At 45.0% G+C, this 24,338-nt stretch overlaps 1 protein-coding gene across 4 annotated transcripts in view; it reads left to right on the forward strand.

Moving 5' to 3' along the window:
• Positions 1–24,338, forward strand: part of Akap8l (A-kinase anchoring protein 8 like) — a 36,068-nt gene that overhangs the window by 8,085 nt on the left and 3,645 nt on the right. For 2 of the 4 annotated variants that reach the window (XM_057769626.1, XM_057769635.1), the window contains exons 2-13: positions 304–378; positions 7,208–7,240; positions 7,493–7,550; positions 7,653–7,733; positions 9,452–9,905; positions 9,987–10,083; positions 10,169–10,239; positions 10,578–10,641; positions 11,504–11,612; positions 13,047–13,188; positions 13,273–13,378; positions 13,583–13,713. In XM_057769626.1, coding sequence (XP_057625609.1) covers positions 304–378; positions 7,208–7,240; positions 7,493–7,550; positions 7,653–7,733; positions 9,452–9,905; positions 9,987–10,083; positions 10,169–10,239; positions 10,578–10,641; positions 11,504–11,612; positions 13,047–13,188; positions 13,273–13,378; positions 13,583–13,713 — 1,421 coding nt within the window. Of the gene's footprint in view, positions 1–303; positions 379–7,207; positions 7,241–7,492; positions 7,734–9,451; positions 9,906–9,986; positions 10,084–10,168; positions 10,240–10,577; positions 10,642–11,503; positions 11,613–13,046; positions 13,189–13,272; positions 13,379–13,582; positions 13,714–24,338 lie in introns of all 4 variants that reach the window. The other 2 variants (XM_057769609.1, XM_057769617.1) reach the window with 1 other exon arrangement.

Here is a 24,338-nt window from a genome sequence, read left to right on the forward strand (position 1 = left end):
GGTCTGCAGAGTGAGTTTCAGGACAGGCTCCAAATCTACGCAGAGAGACCCTATCTGGAATCTATAGGGTTTTTTTTTGTTTTTTTTTTTCTCGAGACAGGGTTTCTCTGTGGTTTTGGAGCCTGTCCTGGAACTAGCTCTTGTAGACCAGGCTGGTCTCGAACTTGGAATCTATAGGTTTTAGAAACTTCTCAGCTGAAGGGCAACCTACCTGCTAGTCTCTATTGAAATGAAATATTGTCTTAGTTGCTTTGCTGTGGCTGGTTTGGGGAAATTAACCACCTTGTGCATACATTTATTTAGGTTTTGTCCAAGGATCCGAAACCACTTTGCAGTCCACATACTCTGACTCCAGTGCCCAGCCCACCTGTGATTATGGTAAGTGTGGCCCTGGTGGGAACCAGAGTGTTCTGCCTTCTGCTTGGTTACTATTGATTTTGCTGTCACATTGTCTTGCTTAACTAAAGCCAGAGTGATAAATGGTATTGTGGTCCATTTGAATAGCTTGTGCTTCTTTGGGTAAATCTGTGTTGCAGTCAGGTTGACTTTTTCACTTTTTTTTGTTTGTTTGTTTGTTTTGTTTTGTTTTGTTTTTTCGAGACAGGGTTTCTCTATGGTTTTGGAGCCTGTCCTGGAACTAGCTCTTGTAGACCAGGCTGGCCTCGAACTCACAGAGATCCGCCTGCCTCTGCCTCCCGAGTGCTGGGATTAAAGGCGTGCGCCACCACCGCCCGGCGACTTTTTCACATTTTGTGAAAGTAATATTGTTCTTTCCCAGAGCTACAGCTTCAGCAAATCTTGAGGATCTGGGAAGAAGCCAGCTAGAGCCCAGCAGTGTTTAACTGTTGTCTACAAAATTTTCAATAGAGAACAATACAATTGATTTACAAAATAAAATTTGCAAAAAAAAAATAGTGCTTTAAGAACATTTATGATGTTTGTGTTGAGTACATTCAGAGCCATCTTCTGCTGAATGCAACTGAAAAAATGGATGGAGGAGAGGCCACGCTGTTCTTTCAGCACCCCCAGGGTCTTGACAGTAGCCTGTCATGGAAGAGCCTGACATGTCCTACTGTCTAGCTGCATTTCAGAGATTGCAGCTAGCCTAAGCCAGTGGACACACATTGAAGGGAATTTCCAATTGATAAATCAACTATGAACAAACAGAAGTAGCCACCCAGTGAGTGCCGCAGGTACTGCTCTGTTGCCAGTGCAGTCCAGAACTGAGAAAGCTGGTCTCTAGAGTTGTTCCCTTCTTTCACAGAGTGGGAAACATGAGACGTCTCACTGCCCTGTTTCCCTCCCTTCCTTTCCCTTTCTTTATCATGTATGTGTATGTGCCACTGCATGCAGTTCTCTCCTTCTACCTCTATGTGGCTTCCAGAATGAAACTCAGGTTACTCTGCTGGATTGCCTCTATCCATTGAAAATCAATTGAAATCTATTATTATTACTGAAGTCTCTGTTCTCTTCCAGTCGCCTATTCTGTGTTCATTATTGGGTAATATAAGTCTTGAAATCTGTAAGTCTTGAGTCCCATGGATTTGTACTTTTATTTTAACTTTTTGCCAGTTTTCTTTTTTAGATTTAATTGTGTTTATTTTATGTGTGTGGGTGTTTTGCCTACATGTGTGTCTGTGCACCATATGTGTGCAGTGCCCATGGAAGGAAGGCATCAGATTCTATAGAAATGGACAGATGGTTATTAGTTACCATGTGGGTGCTGAGAGGGTCGTATATAAGAACAGCAAGTGTTCTTAACTTCTGAGTTATTGCTTCAGCTCCTGGATTTATTTTTTCTTTTCTTTTCTCTGATATTTTTGTCCGTGTTTTGAGGCAGGAGTTCAGGAGGGTCTCACCCTGTAGCCTGCTGGCGTGGAACTCACAGGAGGATCCACCTGCCTCTGCCTCCTGAATGCTAGGATTAAAGGTTTGTACCACCTTCCTTTTCTTTTTTATTGTTTGTTTTGTTTGGGGGTTTTTCAAGACAGAGTTTCTCTGTGTAGCCATGGCTGTCCTGGAACTCTTTATTTTATTTTATTTTATTTTATTTTATTTTATTTTATTTTGGTTTTTCGAGACAGGGTTTCTCTATAGCTATTGGAGCCTGTCCTGGAACTAGCTCTTGTAGACCAGGCTGGCCTCGAACTCACAGAGGTCTGCCTGCCTCTGCCTCCCGAGTGCAGGATTAAAGGCGTGCGCCACTACTGCCTGTCCTGTCCTGGAACTCTTATATAGACCAGCCGTCTTCAAAATCACAGACAATCACCTTTATCTGCTTCCCAAGTGCTGGAATTATAGGCATTTGCCACATATCTGGCTGGGTTTTTTTTTTTTTATTTTTAACGCTTTTTAAAAAATTGTTAGTGCTGGAAAGATGGCTCAGTGCTTAAGAGTACTGCCTACCTGTCCAAAGATCCTGAGTTCAATTTCCAGCAACCACACGGTGGCTCACAGCCATCTGTAATGTGTTCTGATGCCCTTTTCCGGCCTGTAGACATACATGGAGGCAGAACCACTGTATATATAATAAATAAATCTTTTAAAATTATCTTGCTTGCTTATAATTTGCTTGCTTTTGTGCATAAAATTTTAAAATCATTTCATCATATTTTTTATCAAAATAAATCCTGAAGAGATTTTTGTTTCGTTTTGATACAAGGTCTCACTATATAACCCTGTCTGGATTGGAACTTGATATATAGGCCAGACTGGCTTTAAACTCACAGATTTGCCTGCTTCTGCCTATTAATATTAAAGGCATTTTGTACCACCATTTGTAGTCATACTTTGACTTTTTAATTAATTTCTTTTTATTTTTAAAATTTCATTTATATGAATGTTTTACCTACATTTATATTTGTGCATCACTTATGTGCCTGGTGCTCTTAGAAGACAGGAGAGGACATTGACTCCCCTACTACTGGAGTTACATCATAAATTCTGATATCTACCCGTGTATTAGTTAGGATTCTTTAAAGGATCAGGACTAATTGTGTGTGTGTGTGTGCTTGTGTGTGTGTGTGCTTGTGTGTGTGTGTACATATTAAAAAGGAGTTTATTAGAGTGGCTTATAGGCTGTGGCCCCAGCAATCCAACAATAGCTGTCTCCTGTTGGAAATATCAAGAATTTGGTAGTGTCCACAAGACTGAATGTCTCAGCAGTCCTAATCTGGTACTGGAGTCCTGGAGGATTCCTAGGGAACTGCTGGTCTCCAGTCTGCACTGGACTCCTAAAGAAGGTTCTCAAACCAGTGAAGGAATGCCTCAGCAACAGGATAGATGAACTTGCCAGCACGAGTGAGGGCAAGCAGGCCAAAAGCAAAAGCTTCCTTCTTCCATGTACTTTTATGTGGGCTGCCACCACAAGGTGTGTCTAACATTTAGGGTAAATTCACACCTCAAATGATCCAGGCAAGAAAAATCCCTGAGAGGCTGCACAGCTGCTTGGGTTTTAGTTGATTACAGATATCAAGTCCAGATGACAGCCGACCTTAGCCATCATAACCTGGTATCTCACTGCGCAGGTAGATTATAGTCTTTAATGATATCCAGTAGAGCATGTTCACTTGGTCTATTGGTGTCTCTTACTGTGGTCCTCTCCTCTTTTTGAGACAGGATCTTGTTTTATATCACCAGATGGCATGGAACTTTTTGTCAGTCCTCCTGACTGTCCTTCCTCAGTGCTGAGTTTATAGGTGTAGAGGACCATACTCAATTTTACTTTCTTTTAAAATTTCCTCTGCTAGCCAAGAGTAGTGGCACAAGCCCTTTATCAGTACTTGGGAAACAAAGGTAGGCAGATCTCTGTGAGGTTCGAGGTCAGCATGGTCTATGTACAGGGCAACCAGAGCTACATCGTGATACCCTGTCTCAAAAATAACTATGCTGGGTGGCATTGGCATTTGCCATTAATCCCAGTACTGGGGAGGCAGGGGCAGGTGGATCTCTGAGTTTGAGATCAGCTTGGTCTACAGAGCAAGTTCCAGGACAACTAGGGCTACACAGCAACCCTGCCTCAAAAACCAATATGTACATACATATATACAGTTTCTTTTGTCAACCACGAACTCATTCCCTGTGGACAAAGTCAGTAGAAATGCTTTTTCTGAAGAGTCAGGTCTGTGGACACACATTCTAGGTCCAACTTCATTTCTGCCCCCACTCTTGAAAATCCATCAGAGAGTTGCCTTCATTCCAGGTATAGCAACTAGCATATAGTGAATGCTTACCCAAAGGGACTCCTGTAGCCCATGTAGACATTAAACTTGTGATCCTTCCAAGTAAATGTGATTGTAGGCCTTTGCTTAACATCTGGTGGCAATCCTGTCATGGGGGTCATTTGTCTGTCTTTGAAATGTAAAGAAGTCGTCCACTGACTCACTCCCACTACCTTCCCTGTGCTTCCTCACTTGGTTCTGGTAGCTCCTTGGTAGCTAACCCCTTGATGATACTTACAGCCTGCCCCACAAACAGAGTACAAATGTGTTTGTGCTTGCCTCCCAGACCTTCCTGAGAGCTGATGTCCACTGTTTCTGGTATTGTTAATCAATGCTGTGGCCAGGCTCTGATTCTCCTTGTGACTCTGCTGACCTTTCTTGCCTGTGGACATGACTCCTGGATCACTATTCCTTTATAAGGTCTTTCTCTTCTGTATGTTCTCTATCCAACAAGCTGCATTCTAGTATGAACAACATCTAGGAGTTGGGTTGCTCTGAGATACTTGCTGCACAGGCACAAGGTTTGGATTTCCCCATCCGGAGAGGATGTTTGCTTTGTGAGCTCTCATGCCACAGATTATTAAGTGTAGTAGTCTTCTAGAATTTCTTAGCTGGTCTCGATCATCTTCCCATTTTGTTGTATATAGCCCAAATGTAGATGGTTTCCTGTTATCAGGGGTTTCTGTCTGGTTCCCACATTTGCTAAGTCCCAAAAAAATCACACAGAGGTCTACATTAGCTATAAACTGATTGGCCTAGTAGCTCAGACTTCTTATTAACCCTTATAACTTATATTAGTTATATTATAACTTAGATTATTCATGTCTATGTTTGTCACGTGTCTCGGTACCTTATTCAGCGAGGCAGTCACATCTTGCTTCTTCTGTGGCTGGGTCAGGACCGCAGACCAAGCTTTCCTCTTCCCAGAATTCTCTGTTCTTATTGACCACCTCTACTTCCTGTCTTGTCCCGCCTATACTTCCTGCCTGGCTATTTATCAGCGTTTCTTTAAAATATAATTGACAGAATACAGACCATTGTCCCACACCGTTTCCATTTAATTTCCCCATTTCTCTGTCATTCACTAAGCTGTCTTCTCACTGTGGTTTAGTTTTCTGCCCAAGGTTAAGTATGGTTTGTCTGTCAGTGGAACAGAGGTAGCATGCACTAGGAGGTGACTGGGGCTCTCACCAGAGGGACTAGCAGAGTGGGCATCTGTGCTTGTGTCCCTCTGGGGAATCCCATTGACTCAATTCTCATGTGACTTTTGCACCTTTGGACTTTACTCTCCTAAAGGTATGGATTTTTACTACATGTGATCAGACTTAGAGTATATATAGTTTATGATTCAGATTCTTTTTTAAGCTAGGGGTTATGCTTTCCCAACACAGTGTTTTGTTGTTTGTTTTGTTTTGCTTTGAGACATGTCGTTTTAAAAAATCTGATACAGTCTCATAGCCTGGAACTTCCTGTGTAGACCTTGACAACCTTGAATTCACAGAGTTCTGCCTGCCTCTGTCCCCTGAGATTTTTTTTTAATATTTATTTATTGTGTATACAATATTCTGTCTGTGTGTTTGTCTGCAGGTCAGAAGAGGGCACCAGACCTCATTACAGATGGTTGTGAGCCACCATGTGGTTGCTGGGAATTGAACTCAGGACCTTTGGAAGAGCAGGCAATGCTCTTAACCACTGAGCCATCTCTCCAGCCCCCCCCCCTGAGATTTTTTTAAGCAGGGTCTCACTATGTAGCCAAGTATGGCCTGGGACTTATTGTGTAGCCTAAACTTGTTTTGAACTTGAACAGATCCTTCTGCCTCTGAAATGCTAGAATTACAGATGTACATCACCATGGTTGGTTCTGGAAACTGCTTATTGTCTGTCCTTCCCCTGCTGAATTGTGCACCTAGTAGCTATGATGGCATCATTCAAGGACTTCTTGGCCCTCCCTCCCTGTTAAGGCAGATGTTTAGGGTTCCTGGACCATCTGTTTCCCTGCTCCAGTTGGGTGATAGGGTGTGTTGCATGGCTTTACCTGGAGCATTGGGAACAAATGTCTATACCCTAAGTATAGTTGAATATATATATGTAGGAAGAAAATCCAGTTCAGTCTAGCTTGGTGAACCTGAGTTTAATTGGGGTTACTTACAGGAGCGTGAGTGAGGGGTTATTCCTAGGAGCACATATAATTTCCAGGCATCTACATCACAGAAGAGTCTTCCTCAAAGCAATTATTAACTATTTATGTGTCTTTCGGTAGGGAAGGAGCCTTGTGTGCTGTTCACTGCTTTCCTAAGTGGATTCAGGTAGACTCAGTCTTGTCAGGACATCATGAGGGCAGCGACACCTGATCTGATTTTAAGACAACAATGGCCATGTAATACTCAGAGGGCAGAGTTCCACCGCAGTGTGATGACTTCATTGTGAATATGTGCTTTTTGTACAATAGTTTGTTGTAATATTTATCCTTTCAGTAAATCAGTCACCAGTCACTCAGTCTTTTGTTATTTTATAATGCAGGATAAAACTCTATCTCTGACTTTTATCCCTAGACCTCATTGCTAAAACATAATTGGCTAGCTGTGTTTGATGTGTTTATATATAAGGCTCCTTAGGCCTTACACTTGCTAGGCAGACCCTGTAACCCGTAGTCTCTGAGGCACTGTGAGCTCTTTTCTTCCTCCAGTTAGTGCTTATCTTATAAGCACTTATAAGTCTGTAGGGAAGAAGTGTTGAAGCCAAATTTATTACCCGAGAGGGTTGGAAACAGGAGGCTCCTTAAATACCCATGTCCCCAGAGCCCCAGAATGCTGAATATCAGGGCAAGGAGTGGCCAGGTGTGTCTGTGTGATATTGTTCAATGTATAGCACCTTGGAAAGTTGAGTCAGATACTGAGAGCAATTGTATTTTTTAATTAAATTGTATTAAGCTAAAGTTCATATACTAGAAGCTATTGTAGAAATAATTGCCGTTTTGCTTTTTGTAGGATATGGAACTTGGAACTCTGGGACAAATAGAGGCAAGTATCTGGCCATCCTCATCTCCTTTGGGCTGCACCAGTTATGTTTCTCTACCTGCCCATGTGATCAAGCAGGGTTTAGGTCGGTGTCTCTGAGGCTGGCACAGGAAGCCTACCCAGCCTCAAGTGGCTAAGAGTTCCCCTATCTTGTTTTTGACCAAAAGCACTTTTTGTTTTCCTGTGTTTGTCTCTGTTTCTTCCTCCCTTCTTCTCACCTCCTCTGTCTTTGACCCTCTGTCTTCCTAACTACAGGCTACGAGAACTATGGTTATGGCTATGGCTATGGCCAGGATAACGCCACCAACTATGGGTATGGTATGGCCACTTCACACTCTTGGGAAATGGCTAACTCTGACACAAATGCAAACCCTAGTGCCTCGGGTAGCGCCAGTGCCGATTCCGTTTTATCCAGAATTAACCAGCGCTTAGATATGATGCCGCACTTGGAGACAGACATGATACAAGGAGGTGTGTACGGCTCAGGTGGAGAAAGGTGAGTTTGGGTGCTGCTTGGGGCTAAGGCTCTTCAGGGTTGACACTCCTGTCTGTTGGAACCTTTCCTGAACACTCCTAGGTGTCTGCTTTGTCTCCCCTTGCTCTGTGCTTCCCAGATGCTGTGTTCCTAATGAGGTCCATTGTGCTTCCCTTTCCTGACCTGTCATCCTCCCTGCTAACCCCCTATTTCCACCTCCTCTGTGTGCAGGGGGACAGCAGGCCCCAGTTGTCTTGACTATACCCACAGAATAACTCCTCAGAAGTAAAGTATCTAATGTCTCCCTTCAAGACAGCTAGGTATTCAGTCCAGATCATGGCATCTCATATAGTGCCAGGGCAGGACAAATTGGGTTTGGTGAGAAGAATGAGATAAGCCTTTGGGGATAACCCCTGGGAGCCAGGTCATCTCCACCCTAGAGGCTAGTCAAATAAGAGTACTTAATGGCCACTTGCTGGTGTCTTATAAATGTGAACTGAATTTGTTGAAAGCACCCCTGGGAGAAATTTTGTCCTAGTTTTGTGGATAGGTCTACTGAAGTGCAAGCAGGTCACTCTTTGCCTGAATATAAGTAAATGGTGGAACTGTGCCTCCCCCTCAGATCCGTCCCGCAGCTGAGGATCCCATATGTGTGTTGTCATTGACTGAATTGATTGTGGTTTGGTTAGGGGCAGTGCTTGTGTCATAGTAAGAAGGGCACATATATTTCTAGCATAGGATGAAGAGAAGCTGGATAGCTTCAAATAGTAGATAGGGCAGATCAAGCAGTGAGGAGGTAGGGACTGGTCTGGTTACTGAGAGGACCAAATAAAGTCTCAGGGCTCCTAGGGAAGAGCAAGAGACTTGGCTTACATGGTTCACACTGCTGCAGGATAGCTTGCTATAGCGTAGAAACTTGGAAGCAGTGCCTGGAATAAATGGCAGGTGCCATATCTTTTGTAACTGTTGATGCTTCCTGGTGAGGCTTGGAGAAGAAAATACAGATAGGACCATATATCTGTGAGGTATGTGGAAAGTGAGCCTAAGCATGGACTATAGTTGAAGGCAAGCCATCTCTGTCCTCAGCAGGTGGTCCAGCCTCCTTACTAGGTGCTGTGTTGAGATTTGTGTTTGCCTGTTTTCAGTGCTGGGGCTAGAAACCCCAGCCTTGAAGCTAGGCAAATGCTCTTCAGCTGGACTACAAACCCAGCCTTTTCTGACCCCTTGGTAAGCTCATAATATCTCCCAAGAAATGTTGCACATTTCCTCTTGCTTGTTCAAGGTAGTAAGAGTTTTACAGGATTTAAGGGTACTCCCAACCATCAAAGATGAAACTAGCCCAGTGTTGTCACAGGTATTGAAAAAAACATTCTTTGTTCTTGACTTTGCTCATAAGGAACAGCTTTGACCATTGTAATTGCCATAGTTTAAATACTTTTGAAAAACTCTGGAGGCAGCTTTGTCCTTCGGTTGAATAAGAACTATCCTTCCCTCTGTCACTACTTAGGGTTCCCAGGCAAGTGCATGGCTGTGTTCAGGTTCACTGTGAAGAGCTCTTGCTGCCCCTGATGTTCTACTCTGTGGCCTTTCTGAGCAGTAAGCCTGTCTTACAGCCTTTTCTGTTACAGGACTAAGATTGGGGATGACTGAGCAGGACATGGCAAGAGCAGTAGGCTAGGCCAGTTGGAGTTGAGGAACTCCAAGGGGCTCTCCCTGATGCTTGTCATCTGCCTCCACAGATATGACTCCTATGAGGCCTGTGACTCAAGGGCCATCCTGAGTGAACGAGACCTCTACAGGTCCGGCTATGACTATGGCGAGCTTGATCCTGAGATGGAAATGGCCTATGAAGGCCAATATGATGCCTACCGTGACCAGTTTCGAATGCGTGGAGGAGATACATTTGGTCCAAGGGCTCAGGGCTGGGCCCGGGATGCCCGGAGTGGACGGCCAATGGCCTCGGGCTATGGGCGCATGTGGGAAGACCCCATGGGGGCCCGGGGCCAGTGCATGCCTGGTGCCTCCCGGCTGCCTTCCCTCTTCTCCCAGAACATCATCCCCGAGTATGGCATGTTCCAGGGCATGCGTGGTGGGGGTGCCTTCTCTGGTGGCTCCCGATTTGGCTTCGGATTTGGCAATGGCATGAAGCAGATGAGGCGGACCTGGAAGACCTGGACCACAGCCGACTTCCGGGTAAGTAAGCTGGTGTACCTCTCTTGATCCTTGCTGGGGTACAGCTACCATCTCTAACTTGGCTGCTTCTTTCTGACCCAGACCAAAAAGAAGAAGAGAAAGCAGGGTGGCAGTCCTGATGAGCCAGACAGCAAAGCTACCAGAACAGACTGCTCAGACAACAGTGACTCAGAGAATGGTAAGTTATTCAGCCTGGGGTCCTGCTTCCTGTTCCCTGCCCCCAAGGGACTCCTCAACTGAGCTTGTCTATTCTCCCCTTGCAGATGAAGGCACTGAGGGAGAAGCTGCAGAGGGTACTGAAAGTGCTGAGGCTATGGAGAAAGGCTCCCGAGCAGTAAGTAACCCTAGACCCAGGCTCTTGGTCTCTGCAGGTAGGGCCTAGGAGGACTGAACTGGCTTGAAGAAGCACAGGCTTTGTTACAAGGGTCATAGACAATGTGGTATTGCCTGTATGCATGAGTGGTGAATGGCCAGCACAAGGAGGCTGTGTATCTGGGGGAGAGTACAGACCACTTCACCAGCAATGTGTTTCCTTGGAAGAGATGGGGATATGCAGACTTCTATGCAGCAGGTGATGGGAAGGGGTGATGCTCCCAGTTCTGACCCTTAATCCTTTAGAGCCAGTATAAGTAACTGCCCTTTTAAAAGTTGAATTTTAAAATTGTATGTTAGGAAGGAGAGGACGAGGAGGGAAAAGAGGATGGGAGAGAAGAAGGCAAAGAAGATTCAGAGAAAGGTGAGTTTTCCAGGGGTGCCTAGGTACTGGGGAGGCTCTTCCAGGTGCTGATAGTGGGAGGGATCCAGCTGAGGGCAGGGTTGTGGCAGAAATATGGCTGGCTGGGGACCTTATGGGACTGGGTATGTGTAGGAAGGGCCTCTTCTTACTTTGTGCCCTCCCAGTCTGCCTGTTTTTCCTAAGCAAAGGTTATAGATGGTATGGCCCCAGCTAGCACTTTGGTTTTGCCTTCAGGTGGGGCCAGCAAGCAAAAGTGTGGGGAGCCCCAGGCACACCCCCTCCCCTTGGTCCCTCAGTAACACACAGTTCCAAGTCCTCAGTGGCTGGTGTCCGAGCTGGGACCCTTGGTGCAGTTTTTACGGCTCTGGTTTGCGTGTCCTCTCCCTTAGCGCCTCTCCAGCCCTTGTTGGGAGTCCGTGTCCCCCCATCTGAGTGATGAGCGCCAGCAGGTACCTAACAGTAAATCCAGCCTCAGCCCACTGTTGCCGCGGTGCCCGGTGGGGGGTGGGCAGGGCCATGTGAACGGCCTCCTCGCATCCCGCCACTCAGTCCCTCTGAACACACCTGTGTTCCCACCAAGACAGCCTGTCTTTGCCTTCTAGCTTCTCTGCACCTACTCTGCAGAGAGTGAGGGTGTTCCGGAAAATGGAGGGGTCAGTACATGTTCCCCCTCTCCTGGTGCCTAAGCCAAATCTACTTCCTGCTAAACCCAGGGCACCCAGCCCTGCTCATGGCCTGAGGCTTTATGTATACAGCTGCTCTCAGATGGACCCTCTGGAGTGGACAGCGGGTGATCAGCCACAGGTCACAGGGTCTAATCTGTTAGAGTCCTGCTGGTAATTCTGCCTTTCTGTTACCACAGGGGCCCTCTCCGCCCAGGATGAGAGCAGCCAGGCCAAGCGCAAGTTGCAGGCAAGCAAGAAAAGCCAAGACAAACAGAAAAAGCGACAGCGAGACCGTATGGTGGAAAGGTAACTAACTGTCTTCCCTCCATCCCTCTGCCTCCGCCTCGCTCTGGGGCTGCCACCAGGAGAGCAGGGCCATAGCTCTGCCATCTCGCCGCCCTCTGGCCTCCCTTGGGAGCCGCCACCTGCTCTGCTGTGCATGGACCCTGCTTCCCGCCAGGCCCAGCTCCCAAGTCCTGACTCGTCCCCTGCCCCTCTGTGGCCACCTGGCGACCGCTGCCATCTATGGCCTGAGACCTGGCACTGCTCAGCACCATTACCCAGAAGTTCCAGCGCTAGGTCACTCAGCGCACAAGCCCTGAGGTGCGCAGGGGGCCCGATGCCCCTGAGGGAGGGGGCCAACTCATCAGAGACTCAAGGTCCAAGGCGCCTGTGCCACCCCAGCTAGCTGCCAAGAGGCCGCCGCCGTGCCCAGGAGAGATGACAGCACCTGTGGGCTATGGCAGCCTCTGGGTCTGCTGTTGGCCCTGCCCACCGGCCCTATCAGGCCGGGCCTGTCTGTGGCTGAGCCCTTCACGTCCCTTGGTCGGGTCTGTCTGCCCTCAGGGCTCCCGCACTGGCGCTTGCCTCCTCCGCCTCAGACTCTTGCTCTTGCTGGACCTTCCACTCAGCCTCGCCGGCGCCCGGCCCCTGGGCTCTTCAGACAAAGCTGACCCCGTGGCCCAGATAAGGACGTCCGGCAGAGGTAGGGACCCGCCCCGAGGCCTCGGTGGCGGCTGGCCTCCTCCGCCCCTTGCCACGGAGGCCTGTTCCAGGCCCTAGACCCCAGGCTTCTGCTGTGGACACGAGGCCCAGACAGAGCACCTCGCCCAGTGATTCCAGGCTGCCCTCTGGCAGGCCAGGCGGGCACCCTCCTTCCAGCTCAGACTGGTCTCTTCTTGGAAGAGGAAGATGAGGCAGCAGGTGCCCAGGCCTGCTGCCTACCATCCCTCCTGACACCACCCCCAGGCATTCTGAGCAGAGGATGGGCTGGGCCTTTGAGTCCCCCCCAACCCCAGAAGGAAGATGCAGCACCTTTTCAGGCACTGCCTCGGGACTGCGTACTCCACTCTGCACCTCAGGGCCTCCTGGCTCTCGCCAGGGCATCCTTCCTTCTGGTCCCCAGCTGGGCCAAATGCACAAGCTCCTGCCCAGCCTTGCTAGAGGGGCCCTCCGACAACCTTCCAGCGACTTTGCCTGTTTGCAGCAGCAGCTGCCTTGGGTTCAACCTCCTGCCTGTGGGAAGAAAGAGTTCTTCCCCTAATCCCTACGTTGCTGTAACTGCAGCCTGCAGACTGTCCCCTTCTGTTCCTGACCCTGTCAGTCCCAGCCTACCCCTCTGCTGGGACTGCACTTCAGTTCGAGGCCCGTTTTCAAAGCCTCCAGCTGGGTTGGGTAAAATAGCAGTAACACTCCCTAGGACCCTTACAGCCTCAGCTGCTTGTTTCCCTCCTGTGGCAGGATCCAGTTTGTGTGTTCTCTCTGCAAATACCGGACCTTCTATGAGGATGAGATGGGTAGCCACCTTGACAGCAAATTCCACAAGGAACACTTCAAATATGTAGGCACCAAGCTTCCCAAGCAGACAGCTGACTTCCTTCAGGTGAGCATCTGAGCAGCACATGTGCTGCTGGTTTCTCCAGTCTCTGGAACCCCTGGGCCTGGCCCAAACATGTGTCTCCAATAGGAATATGTCACCAACAAGACCAAGAAGACAGAAGAGCTCCGAAAAACTGTGGAGGACCTTGATGGTCTGATCCAGCAAATCTACAGAGACCAAGATCTGACCCAAGGTGAGGAGGTTCTATCCCAGCAGGACGGCTGCCACCAGGTAGGCCCCCAGCCTGGCCTTTTCTGCTTCTCAGTGCAGTGACATGATGGTCCTCTGTTCACTGAGTCTCAGGCTTGGATGGAAGTGGCAAGGAAAGTTAAGAAACTAGTCCGATGTCTTTGGCACTTGAGACCAGTGATGACTGCTTTCTTCTGCCCCACTACAGAAATTGCTCTGGAGCATTTTGTAAAGAAGGTGGAGGCAGCCCATTGTGCAGCCTGTGACCTCTTCATCCCCATGCAGTTTGGAATCATCCAAAAGCATCTTAAGACTATGGATCATAACCGGAACCGCAGGGTGAGTTGGGGCCCAGGTATCCTCTGATGGGGTTGTAGCCTCTGCTTGCCCATGAGGCTTTGAGGGAAGCAGGGGCAAGATGGAAGGCCAAGGAGATACATGCCCTCTTTGACAGAGGTGACATTGAACTGAACTTTTAAGGAGCACCTTGGGATATGTGTCCTTCATATGCACAAGGAGCAATAGCTAAATTAGTTTCAGAAAACACAGGCCAACAAATAATACTGATGTGGCTTAAAGAGAGAAGGGAATTAGCTTCAGAGGCTTGCTTCTGTCATTGGCAGTGTTCAAGTAGTCAAGTAAAAGTATTAAAGTTAATAATGAGCTAGAGACATTTGCCATGAAGGATATAGGGAGCTGGTCTGGGGCCATGTAGATAAGAATGACTTTGGGAATGAAGAAGAGAAATGCTGGCAATGCAGAAACAGGACACTGGCCTGTGGGAGGAACCAGGAGCCCTGGATGATTCCCATTCCTAGGAACTGAGTAGACGGTGGTGCTGCACTGATTGCAGACAAAAGAAGTGCATGGTATGTGATGCAGGGGAAAAAACACACTTAGTAAGAAAGTTAGTGAATCGTGGCTCGTTTTCCAGTGTGTTCCCAGGCTTTTCTGAGGCCAGAGTATGTGGTGTGTGTTTATTTTGGTGGTTTTTGTTTTCTTGTGTTTTGACCTTATAATTATATCATTTTCCCCTTTCCTTTTCTTCTCCCAAATCCTCCATGTGCCTCTCCTACTTTTCTCTCTTTGACATTCGTGGCTTCTTTTTCTTTAATTGTTGTTACATATGAGAATATGTGTGTGCGCACGCGCTTGCACGCAAGCATGCTCGTGTCCGTTTGTCTTTTCCTAACTAGGTAAGCGCAACCTTCTCAGCCTGCATAATATCATTTGTATGCTTATGTCTTCAGGACTGATTTAAAATTGGATAACCAAGTGTTGCACTCTTCCCTGAGGAAGACTGTTTCTCCTATTCTCAGCATTCTTTAGTTGCTTATAGTTCTTTGTCTAGGATAAGTCCTCTTGAGTTTTCCATTCCATAATAGCATGTCTGTTGGTTTCATCCTGTCCTTTTCAAGTAACGTTTAGGCAGCCGTGTTATGAGATTTCATGTATGTAGCTTCTGATAGTTCTAGAAGATACAATCTCAGCAAATTCCCTGTTCCTTTAGCTCTTACAATCTTTCACCCCTTCTTCCTCAATGATTCCTGAGCCTTAGACTCAAGAGTTATGTTGTAAATGTATCCTTTGGAACTGGACTCCACAGCTCTGCATATATTGATTGGTTGTGGTTTTCCCCTAATGGTCCCTGACTTTTACAAAGAGAAGTATCCTTGATGGTGATTGAAAACTGCACTTATCTTCAATAAGATGAGGGGATAATGACAAGTATTTAGAATGTATCTCAGGGTTATGCTGGTTTAGTAAAGTGGTAGTTGTAGGTTCTCCTCCAAAATCCATGACTTCATTAGCTCTGGGTAGCTGGTTAGGTTTCCTGTCCCAGGCATGAGTTCCCTCCTGTTGAACAGGCCTTAAGTCCAATTAGGGAAAGAAGGTTGTGGAAGTTGTAGAGTGCATTGTATTAATAAAATGTAGGAACAATTAGCAATAACTAAGAAAATATAAAGTCAGAATTTTGCCTGTCATGAAATTACAGGTGAGGTAATTTTAATGCAGTTTAAATGCTACACATTTGAAAGTTTCAAACTAGCCAGATATGATGGTGGCTCACACCTGTAATCCCAGCACATGGGAGGCCAAGACAGAAGGGTTGTTGTTAGCTCCAGGCCAGCCTGGGCTACAGAGTAAAGCTCTATTCAAGAAAGAAAAGAGCCGGGCAGTGGTGGCACACACCTTTAATCCCGGCACTCGGGAGGCAGAGGCAGGCGGATGTCTGTGAGTTCGAGGCCAGCCTGGTGACAAAATACCTGACCATTAAAACAGCATAAAGAAGGTGAAGTTTAGGGCTGGAGAGATGGCTCAGCAGTTAAGAGCACTGACTGCTCTTCCAGAGGTCCTGAGTTCAATTCCCAACAACCACCTGGTGGCTCTCAACCATCTATAACGAGATCTGGTGCCCTCTTCTGGTCTTCAGGCATACATGCAGGCAAAATGCTGTGTACAAAATTAATTAATTAATTTGAAAAAAAGAGGGTGAAGTTTATATTGGTTCACAGTTCAAAGGTACGGTCCACCATGGTGGGGAAGCCATGGTAGCAGAAATTTGGGACAGCTAGTCGCATTATGTAACACCATGGAAACAGCCAGTCTTGGCTTCTTATAATCATCTCAGGTCTCAGGGTCACAGAGACAGGTAGGTTTCTAAAGCTCTTTGATCAGCCAGTCTAGATAAATTGATGAGCTTCAGGTTTAGTGAGGGATCCTGAATCAAAACACAAGCACACATACACTAACTAGTCTAGTACACACCCTATATATAGACACAACTTTTTTTTTTTTAAATTAGAATTCAGTGATTTTGGGTAGATCCCACAGACCACAGAGGTCTACAACCACACCACAGTCGGCTATAGAACATACTAGCTGTTACCTACCCCTAACTTTTCATTCAGCCCTGGTTCTAGGAAGTTTCCAGTTTACTGTTTATTTGCCTATTTCTGACATTGCTTATAGATACTCAAATAATGCATGGTCTGTGATTGCTTCTTTCTCCGTGAGCATGGCATTTTCAGGGATCTCTACATTGTACCATGTATCAGTTTCATTCTATGTATGGATTAATATATTCATTGTCTAAATATATTGGGTTTTGGTTTGGCTTGGTTTGGTTTTTCGAAACAGGGTTTCTCTGTGTAACTGCCCTAGCTCTTAGACCAGGCTGGCCTCAAACTCACAGGGATCTGCCTGCCTCTGCCTCCCAAGTGCTGGGATTAAAGGCATGCACCACCACCGCCCTGCTTGTTTTGGTTTTGTAAATTCACTCATCTTCTTAGGCAGCAGTTTTCAACCTTCCTAATGCTGTAACCCTTTAATACAGTTTCTTATATTGTGGTGACCCCAACCATAATTATTTTTGTTGCTATTTCATAATAATTTTGCTACTGTTATAAATGTAAATATTGATATGTGACCCCTGTGAAAGTCATTCAACCCCTCCCCCTAGGGATCATGACTCACAGGATGAGAACCACTGCTCTTAGGCATTTGAGTTGTTTCCAGCTTTTGGCTATAAAGAATAATGTTCTTAGGAACATTTGTTTACTGGTTAACGTGTGGGCATGTTTTTTATTTCTCTTGGCTATGTATTTAGGAATAGAATGTCTGCATTAAAGTATAACTCTTAATTGCTTTAAGCAACTATGACATTGTTTTCCAAAGTAGCTACACTATTTTATATACTCACAGGCATCATGGAAATGTTCAAACTTCTCTATATTCTCACCAATGTTACTTCTTTGAGATGGGGTCTCATGTAACCCAGACTGACCTCTTTATGTAGCTGAACTACTGCTCCTCCTGTCTGGAATTATAACCATGTGTCCCTTTGCCAAGTTTATATACTGTTGGAGATCAGTTCGTAGCCTTATGCATGCTAGGCAAGCAGTCTGCCTGCTGAACTTACATCCCCAGCCTTTTCAACAATGTTTACTACCTAACACTTGGTCTAGCCATCCTAGTGAGTAAAAAGTGATATTCTTGGGGAAGAGTCTACTCAGATACCTAGATCATTTAAAAATTGTGTTGTTTTCAGTTATTAGGGTTATTGTATTGCTCTTAGATGTTTTTTATTTGTTTTGCTGTGGATTAAATATAGGACCTTGTTCATGCTAAGCTAGCAGTCTTCTCACTAAACTATATCCTCAGTCTTATAATTCTTTGTATATTGAGACATAAGTCCCGTATGTGATAGAATTTGCAAGTTTACTTTTACCATTTTGTAGGTTTTTCCACTTTATTTTTTCCAGAGTATCACTATATAGTTCTGAATGTCCTGGAATTCACAGCATAGACTAGGCTGGCCTCAGAGATATCCGCCTGCCTCTTGCTCCCAAGTGCCAGGATTAAAGGTGTGCACCACCACTGCCCAGATGTTTTTTCACTTTCTTGATGTGTCTTTACTTCACAGAAGGATTTGTTAATGTTATTGTTGTTTTAAGATTATTTAAATGTTATTTTTTAAGTGTGTACCTGTGTGTGCATGCATGTGTACACACGTGAGCACAGTTGTCTCTTGAAGTCAGAAGAGGGCATCAAATCCACTGGAGTTAGAGCTACAGGTGGTTGTAAACCATCTAATATGAAGACTAGGAACACACTCAGGTCCTCTGGAAAAGCAATGCATGCTGTTAACCCCCAGCCATCTCTCCAGCCCCTCACAAATGGTTTTTGTTTGTTTGCTTGCATGCTTGCTTGCTTGCTTGCTTGTCTGTTTTGCCATACTGGAATTGAACAAACCTAGAACTTTGTATGTGTGGGCAAGCATTTTAGCACTGAGCGACATCCTCAGCTGTTTTATTTTGAGGCATGATCTCACAGTATAGGTCAGGCTGGCCTGGAACTCGCTAGGCTGCCCCCAGATGGCCTGGAACTGAAAATCTTCCTGCTTTAGCCACCTCAGCACTTGGATTACAGGCATGCACTGTCACAGCCAGCCAAAAAAGATTGATTTGATTATTGTATGCTATTTAGTTTTATGTTTAACTTGTCATTTTCTCTGAAAAATCTAGTTGGTAGTCTGATAGACTTACGTTGAGTTTTAGATGAATTTGGGAAGTCCTAGTTTACAATATTGTTTTCTGTTGCTTCTCGGTGCGGTTGTCAGAGTGTTACTCTTACGGTGTTGTCATCTATTGGATGATTACTTTGGGGGGTTGTTTGTTTGCTTTTAATATTTCCTTTCAACAGTTTCTCAAAAGTGTGATTTATACCTGGTATGGTGGCATAGTCCCTTAATCCAAGTGCTCAGGAGGCAGAGGCAGGTAGATCTCTCTGTGAGTTCAAGACCAGCTTGGTCTAAATAGTGAGTTTCAGGCTGACCAAGGACAAGTTGACAGTTGTTTTTTAAAGCATTTCTATTGCATTCTTACTGCCTTTGGGTTTTTTCTGCATGGTGAGGCATCAGCTTATACGTGAGGATTTATTTTTCTCTTGTTGTTTTCAAGGTTTTTTTTTTCTTTTTGGTTATTAATGTATGTATGTATGTATTGGGACAGAGTTTCTCTGGTTAAGTCTTGGCTGTCCTGGAACTCACTCTGTAGACCAGACTGGCCTCGAACTCTGAGATCCATCTGCCTCTGCCTCCTGAGTACGGGGGTTAAAGGCATGTGCCACCATACCCAGCTTAAAATGTATTTTTAGTTGCCACTTTGAAATATGATGAAATTGCCAGGCTGTGGTGGCACCTACTTTGATGAATGAGTACTCAGATTATTCAGTTACATAGGTAAACTGTTGTATGAAATCAGTGTAAGAAAAGCTACATCTGCCAGTGGTTGTGGTGGTGGTGGTGGCAGTGGTGGTGGTAGTGGTGTTGGCGGCAGCACAGGACTTTAATCCCAGCACTCAAGAGGCAGAGGCAGGCCAGTCTCAGAGTTCAGAGCCAACCTTGTCCACTGAACGAGTCCCAGGACAGCCAAGGCTATGCAGAGAAACCCTGTATTAAAAAAAAACAAAAAAACAAAAAAAAACCCAAAAACCAAAAACCAAAAAAAACTGACATCCAGTCATTGTTTCATGGATTGCTTCCTGTTTGCTGTTAGAGGCTTTTTGTTGTTTGTTGTTTTAAATATGGATCAGTTTCCTTTGAATATCTTATAATTTAGATGTCTTAGAAACCACATTGTGACTGACCTCTCACCCTCCACATTGTAGCATCTTGTTAATCTTTGCTTATCTGTGTGTTTAATGACTAGCCACATTCTGTTTTGTTTTGGTTTTTTCCTTTATATGGGTGTTGGAGTTAGACTCCCAGCCTTGTACATTTTAGACAACCACTGCACTATGAAATTACATTCGCAGGACAAGCCAAATTCTTTAGTGAGGTATTTGCTAATGAGGTCTTTTTCATTCTTATGGTGAGAATTTGATGTTATCCTTCAAGGGAGGAAACCATGGACATATCACTGCTACCCCGAAATGACTGTGAATCACCTGTCTCTTTCTTAGTCATGCCAGCTAATGAACTACATTAATTTCTGGCTGGTTGTTCTTTTGTTTTTAGCTGCTCCCTGGAATTTAACTTGCTCTCTAATTTGAACATTAACTTTGAGGTATGGCTCAGTGATAGACTGTCTCTCTACCATGCATTGACACCCTGAGTTCAGTCCTAGCTCCCATTTACCCCAGTTGGGACTTCTTACAGGGTTAGTTTTTGAAATTATTGTTTGAAATTTATTCTCAATCCAGGAAGGCTGTTCTTAGCTCTTACGCTGGTTCTTTGTAGCACAATCTCTAGTTCGTCTTGGATCTTCCAGGCGCCTTCTACATTCTCCATTGGTTTGAAAGAGCCCTTCATCTTGAACGTCATTCATTCTTGGTGATGAAGTTCATTCCTTTGGGAGATACTGAGAGGGTGGTCTCTAAGGGGCTCTCCCAAGGCAGAGTTTGAGCCAAGGCTTGAAGAATGAAGGCAAAGAAGCACTTCTCTTTGTGTTACTCCTCAGCTTTTAGAAAGAGATGAGGGAGCGTGAACTGGCTCTAGCCTGTTCCTTAGCTTCTCTCAGCCTGGGCCCTTCCTTTATGAACAAACCAAGGATATGCAGGTCCTTATAGTCTTAGCATGCTGTGCTCATCTCTTTATCAAGAATTGAGCCTCTGCAACAGGTAGCAGGGACAGGAAGAGAAATGCAGTTGTTGCTGCCACTGGTCAAAATATTTTCTTCATTAGCATTTCTTCATCTACTGTTTGTCCTTTGGAACATTTCCAGAAACTTAAAATGGTAGGTCTTATTTTCAAGTTTTCATCAGTTTCATTAGAGCTTGGAATCCACAGAGCCCTCAGCCTGCTGTTCTAGATGTCTGTCCGCTCTAAGTAACATTTTAGGCTGTTACTGTGCATGTATGTTAGTGTTTGGGAGTGTTGTGTAGGTTTGGACAGTATATGCTTGCACATATATTCAGTATGCTCTGGAGGCTAGACGACAGCTGTGGGATGTCATTCCTTAGTCACTGTGAACCCCTTTCTGTCTGCCTGCCTTCTTTCCTTTCTTTCTGCTTTTGACAGTCTCTTAACTGGTCTAGTTAGACGCCAGCAAACCCCAGGGACCAGTTTGTCTCCACTTCGCTATATTAGGAGTGCAAACCCATGCCACGACATCCACTTTTTTATATGGTATCTGAGGGTTGAACTCAGATCCTCGTATTTGCATAGCAAGTGCTTGAGTGAGCCATCTCCCCAGCTACTGCTTTCTGGTTTTTGTGTGTTTATTTTGTTTTCGTTGAGTTTGCATCTCACTATGTAGCCTAGGCTGGCCGTCAAGTCTCAATGCCTTTCCCAAGTGCTGGGATTACAGGCATTTGCCTGTTACATCCACCTGTGAAGCCGTTTTAACTTTAATTCCAAAAATCAGATAAAGATAATACCAAGATGAAACTATAAATTAGCTTACTATTAAAGAAGGTATAAAGAGAAAATATAAGTATCAACCTAGTAGTAATTTTAACACATAGTAAACTATAATTAGCCATCAGGCAGTGTTAGCACATGCCTTTGATCTCAGCACCCAGGGTGAGGAGAAAGGGGGGGGAGGGGGGGAAAGAGAGGGAGAGAGGGAGAGAGAGGGAGAGAGATTAGCCTGAGATCTGTGACTGCAAAGGATGACTCGGTAAGACTCTAGCAACATTCTTGGAATAAAATACTGGGGAAAGTGTACACACTGTAACAGCAATCTTTTTTAAAATTACAGTTATTCTTTTGTTTGTGTGTGGTGGCATGCATGTGCACTAGTTCTACATATATGTAGAAGTCTTGGACAGCTTTCTTTTTTGGGAATTAGGTTTTTTCCCTCTATCCTGTGGGTCCCAGGGACAAAACTCAAGACCCTAGATTTGGCAGGCTGTACTTCACCCATTGAAGCCATCTTACTAGCCCAGGGGTAACATTCTTAGAGAAGCTGAGTGATTATAACAAAGTGGTCTTAAGGTTAGTGGAATGTGGTAAGGGGATGGGATTTAAGATATAAAAAAGGCATGTTTAACAGTGGCCAGAAATACTAGACAAAAGGCAGTTTTGAGTTCAGAGACTTGCTAAGCAGATTAAAACTTACTGCAAAACCAATACAATTCAATATTTAAAAAGTTGACATGGGCCAGTAATTAACGACTAGACAGTCTCGCAACTGTGTGTCTCAAAACTCAGCATTTGTTTAACTCAGTGTTAGTGCATGCAGATAGGACTAGGAGATTCTGGTGAATCTCTTGGAGTTTTAGAAAGCTAATCTGTTATTATACTGACCTCTGGATCTGGGAAAGAACCTTATAGTTAAATAGTGAATAATTTGTCAAGGATAAGTAAAGTGGAGTAAAGACCTATGTTGAGCTGTCAAATTTCTGAAAAGAAAGTTTGTTCTCTAGAGCCCTTATGGAGGTGGGCGTGGGAGCTTATCTCACTAAAGTCCTCATGAAGACATGGGTGTACTTGTTTCTCTAGAGCTGTTACGGGGGTGGGGTGGATGCTTGTTTCTCTAAAGCCTTTTTGGAGGTGTGAGGGTCTGTTTGTTCTCTAGACCCCTTATGGAGAGGTGAGGGTGTGTGTGTGTGTGTTGTGTGTGTGTTGTGTGTGTGTTGTGTGTGCATGTGTGCTAAGATTGAGTCCAGGGTCTTACATTTGCTGTGCCATTGTTTCACCAAGTTACATCCCCAGCCCTGGATTTTAAATTTATATTAAAAAAAAATAGAATTGCTGGGCAGTGGTGGTGCATATCTTTAATGCCAGTACTTGGAGGCAGAGGCAGGAAGATCTCTCAATTAGAGCCAGCCTGGTCTACAAAGCAAGTTCCAGAACAGCCATAGAGAAACCTTATCTTGGGGGAAAAAATAGGATTATAGACCTATATTTCAGTTTAGTAGGAAAATACTGATGCATTTTACAAACCTGTGGAAAAGAAAGTTGTATCCCTGCTTCATAGCATGTGCTCAATTCTAGAGACTTTAAATGTGAAAAATAAAAGATTAGGAGATCAGAGAGAAAATTAGATCGTGTGTTTACCTTGACTGTTCCAATAAATCTTCCTGAGCAGGCCAAGCACTCTGGAAGCTAAGGGAGCTGACGTTACAGAAACTCTGGACAGTTATTTCAGTGTGCACATCAGAGCACTCAGGGTTGGTTGTTGGAGGCCAGGGCAGCAGAAAAGCAAAGATCCTTTTTATCTGACAGCAAAGACATAACAGCCAATGCTGAGAAGAGGTAGGTAAGAGGAGTCTGTTTTACCTGATCTGGCCTTGAATCTTTGGGCTCAGATAATCTTTCTGCCTCTGCTTCTGCAGTAGCTGGTCCTACAGATGCATCCCACTGACCAGGTCAGGCTCTATTTTTTTCCTGAGTGCTGTACAGTCGGTTGTGTTTTTTTTTTTTTTTTTTTTTTTTTTTTTTTTTTGGTTTTTCGAGACAGGGTTTCTCTGTGGCTTTGGAGCCTGTCCTGGAACTAGCTCTGTAGACCAGGCTGGTCTCAAACTCACAGAGATCCGCCTGCCTCTGCCTCCCGAGTGCTGGGATTAAAGGCGTGCGCCACCACCGCCCGGCTCAGTCGGTTGTTTTAAGGCTAGTGCAGCTCTGTGTGAAGGAGACACTAGATAATCAGGCACTATCACTTGGTATTACTCATCTGGTTAGAATTAAAAGCACCAACATGAAAGTATATAAGTTGTACAGTATTTTAAATATTTCTCATGTTTGGTCATTATAACCAAAACCTGGAAACAGCTGTGTTTCAACTTCTGGACACATAGATGGGGGAAGAAAGGACCTTAACCTGTTGCTTGCACACTCAGTCTGTTAGTGGATAAAATATATAAAGAGGACTGACGAGGTAGCTCAATGGGTAACGGTTGTTGCCTAGCCTGACAGCCCGGTTTGAGCCCTGGTACACACATGAAGGAAACAGAAAACCCTTTCATTCTTTCTTTGACTATCATGTTTGCACTCCTGCCTCTGAAGAAATGGCCCAGCATGTTGATGTGTCCTCCAGACCTGTGACTCAGATGTGATAGCGCATCTGCAATTTCAACATTCAGAAGGCCAAGAGGATATAAATTCAGAGCCAGTTCATAAACTAGGCATATTCAGAGCGGGAAAGAGGGCTTGGCAGTTAAGAGCACTGGCTGCTCTTCCTTAGGTCCTGAGTTCAATGCCCAGCAACAACCCAGCAGCTCACAACCATCTATAATGAGATCTGGTACCCTCTTCTGGCCGGCAGGTATACATACATGCAGGCAGAATGCTGTATACATAATAAATAAAAATTTTAAAAAAATAAATTAAAAAAAAAAAACTAGGCATATCCAAATTTTCCTACCTGAGGCTGAGGCAGGAAAATTGCCACAAGTTTGAGAAATCAAACTACACAGTGAGCTCAGGCCAGCCTTGCCTACAAAAAATAATTCCAAAGCAACCAAACAAACACCCCAAAACACAATAAACTACCACAGCAAGACCAAGTCTTGCTGGG

Source organism: Chionomys nivalis, chromosome 1 (genome assembly GCF_950005125.1).
Source record: "Chionomys nivalis chromosome 1, mChiNiv1.1, whole genome shotgun sequence".
Taxonomy (NCBI): domain Eukaryota; kingdom Metazoa; phylum Chordata; class Mammalia; order Rodentia; family Cricetidae; genus Chionomys; species Chionomys nivalis.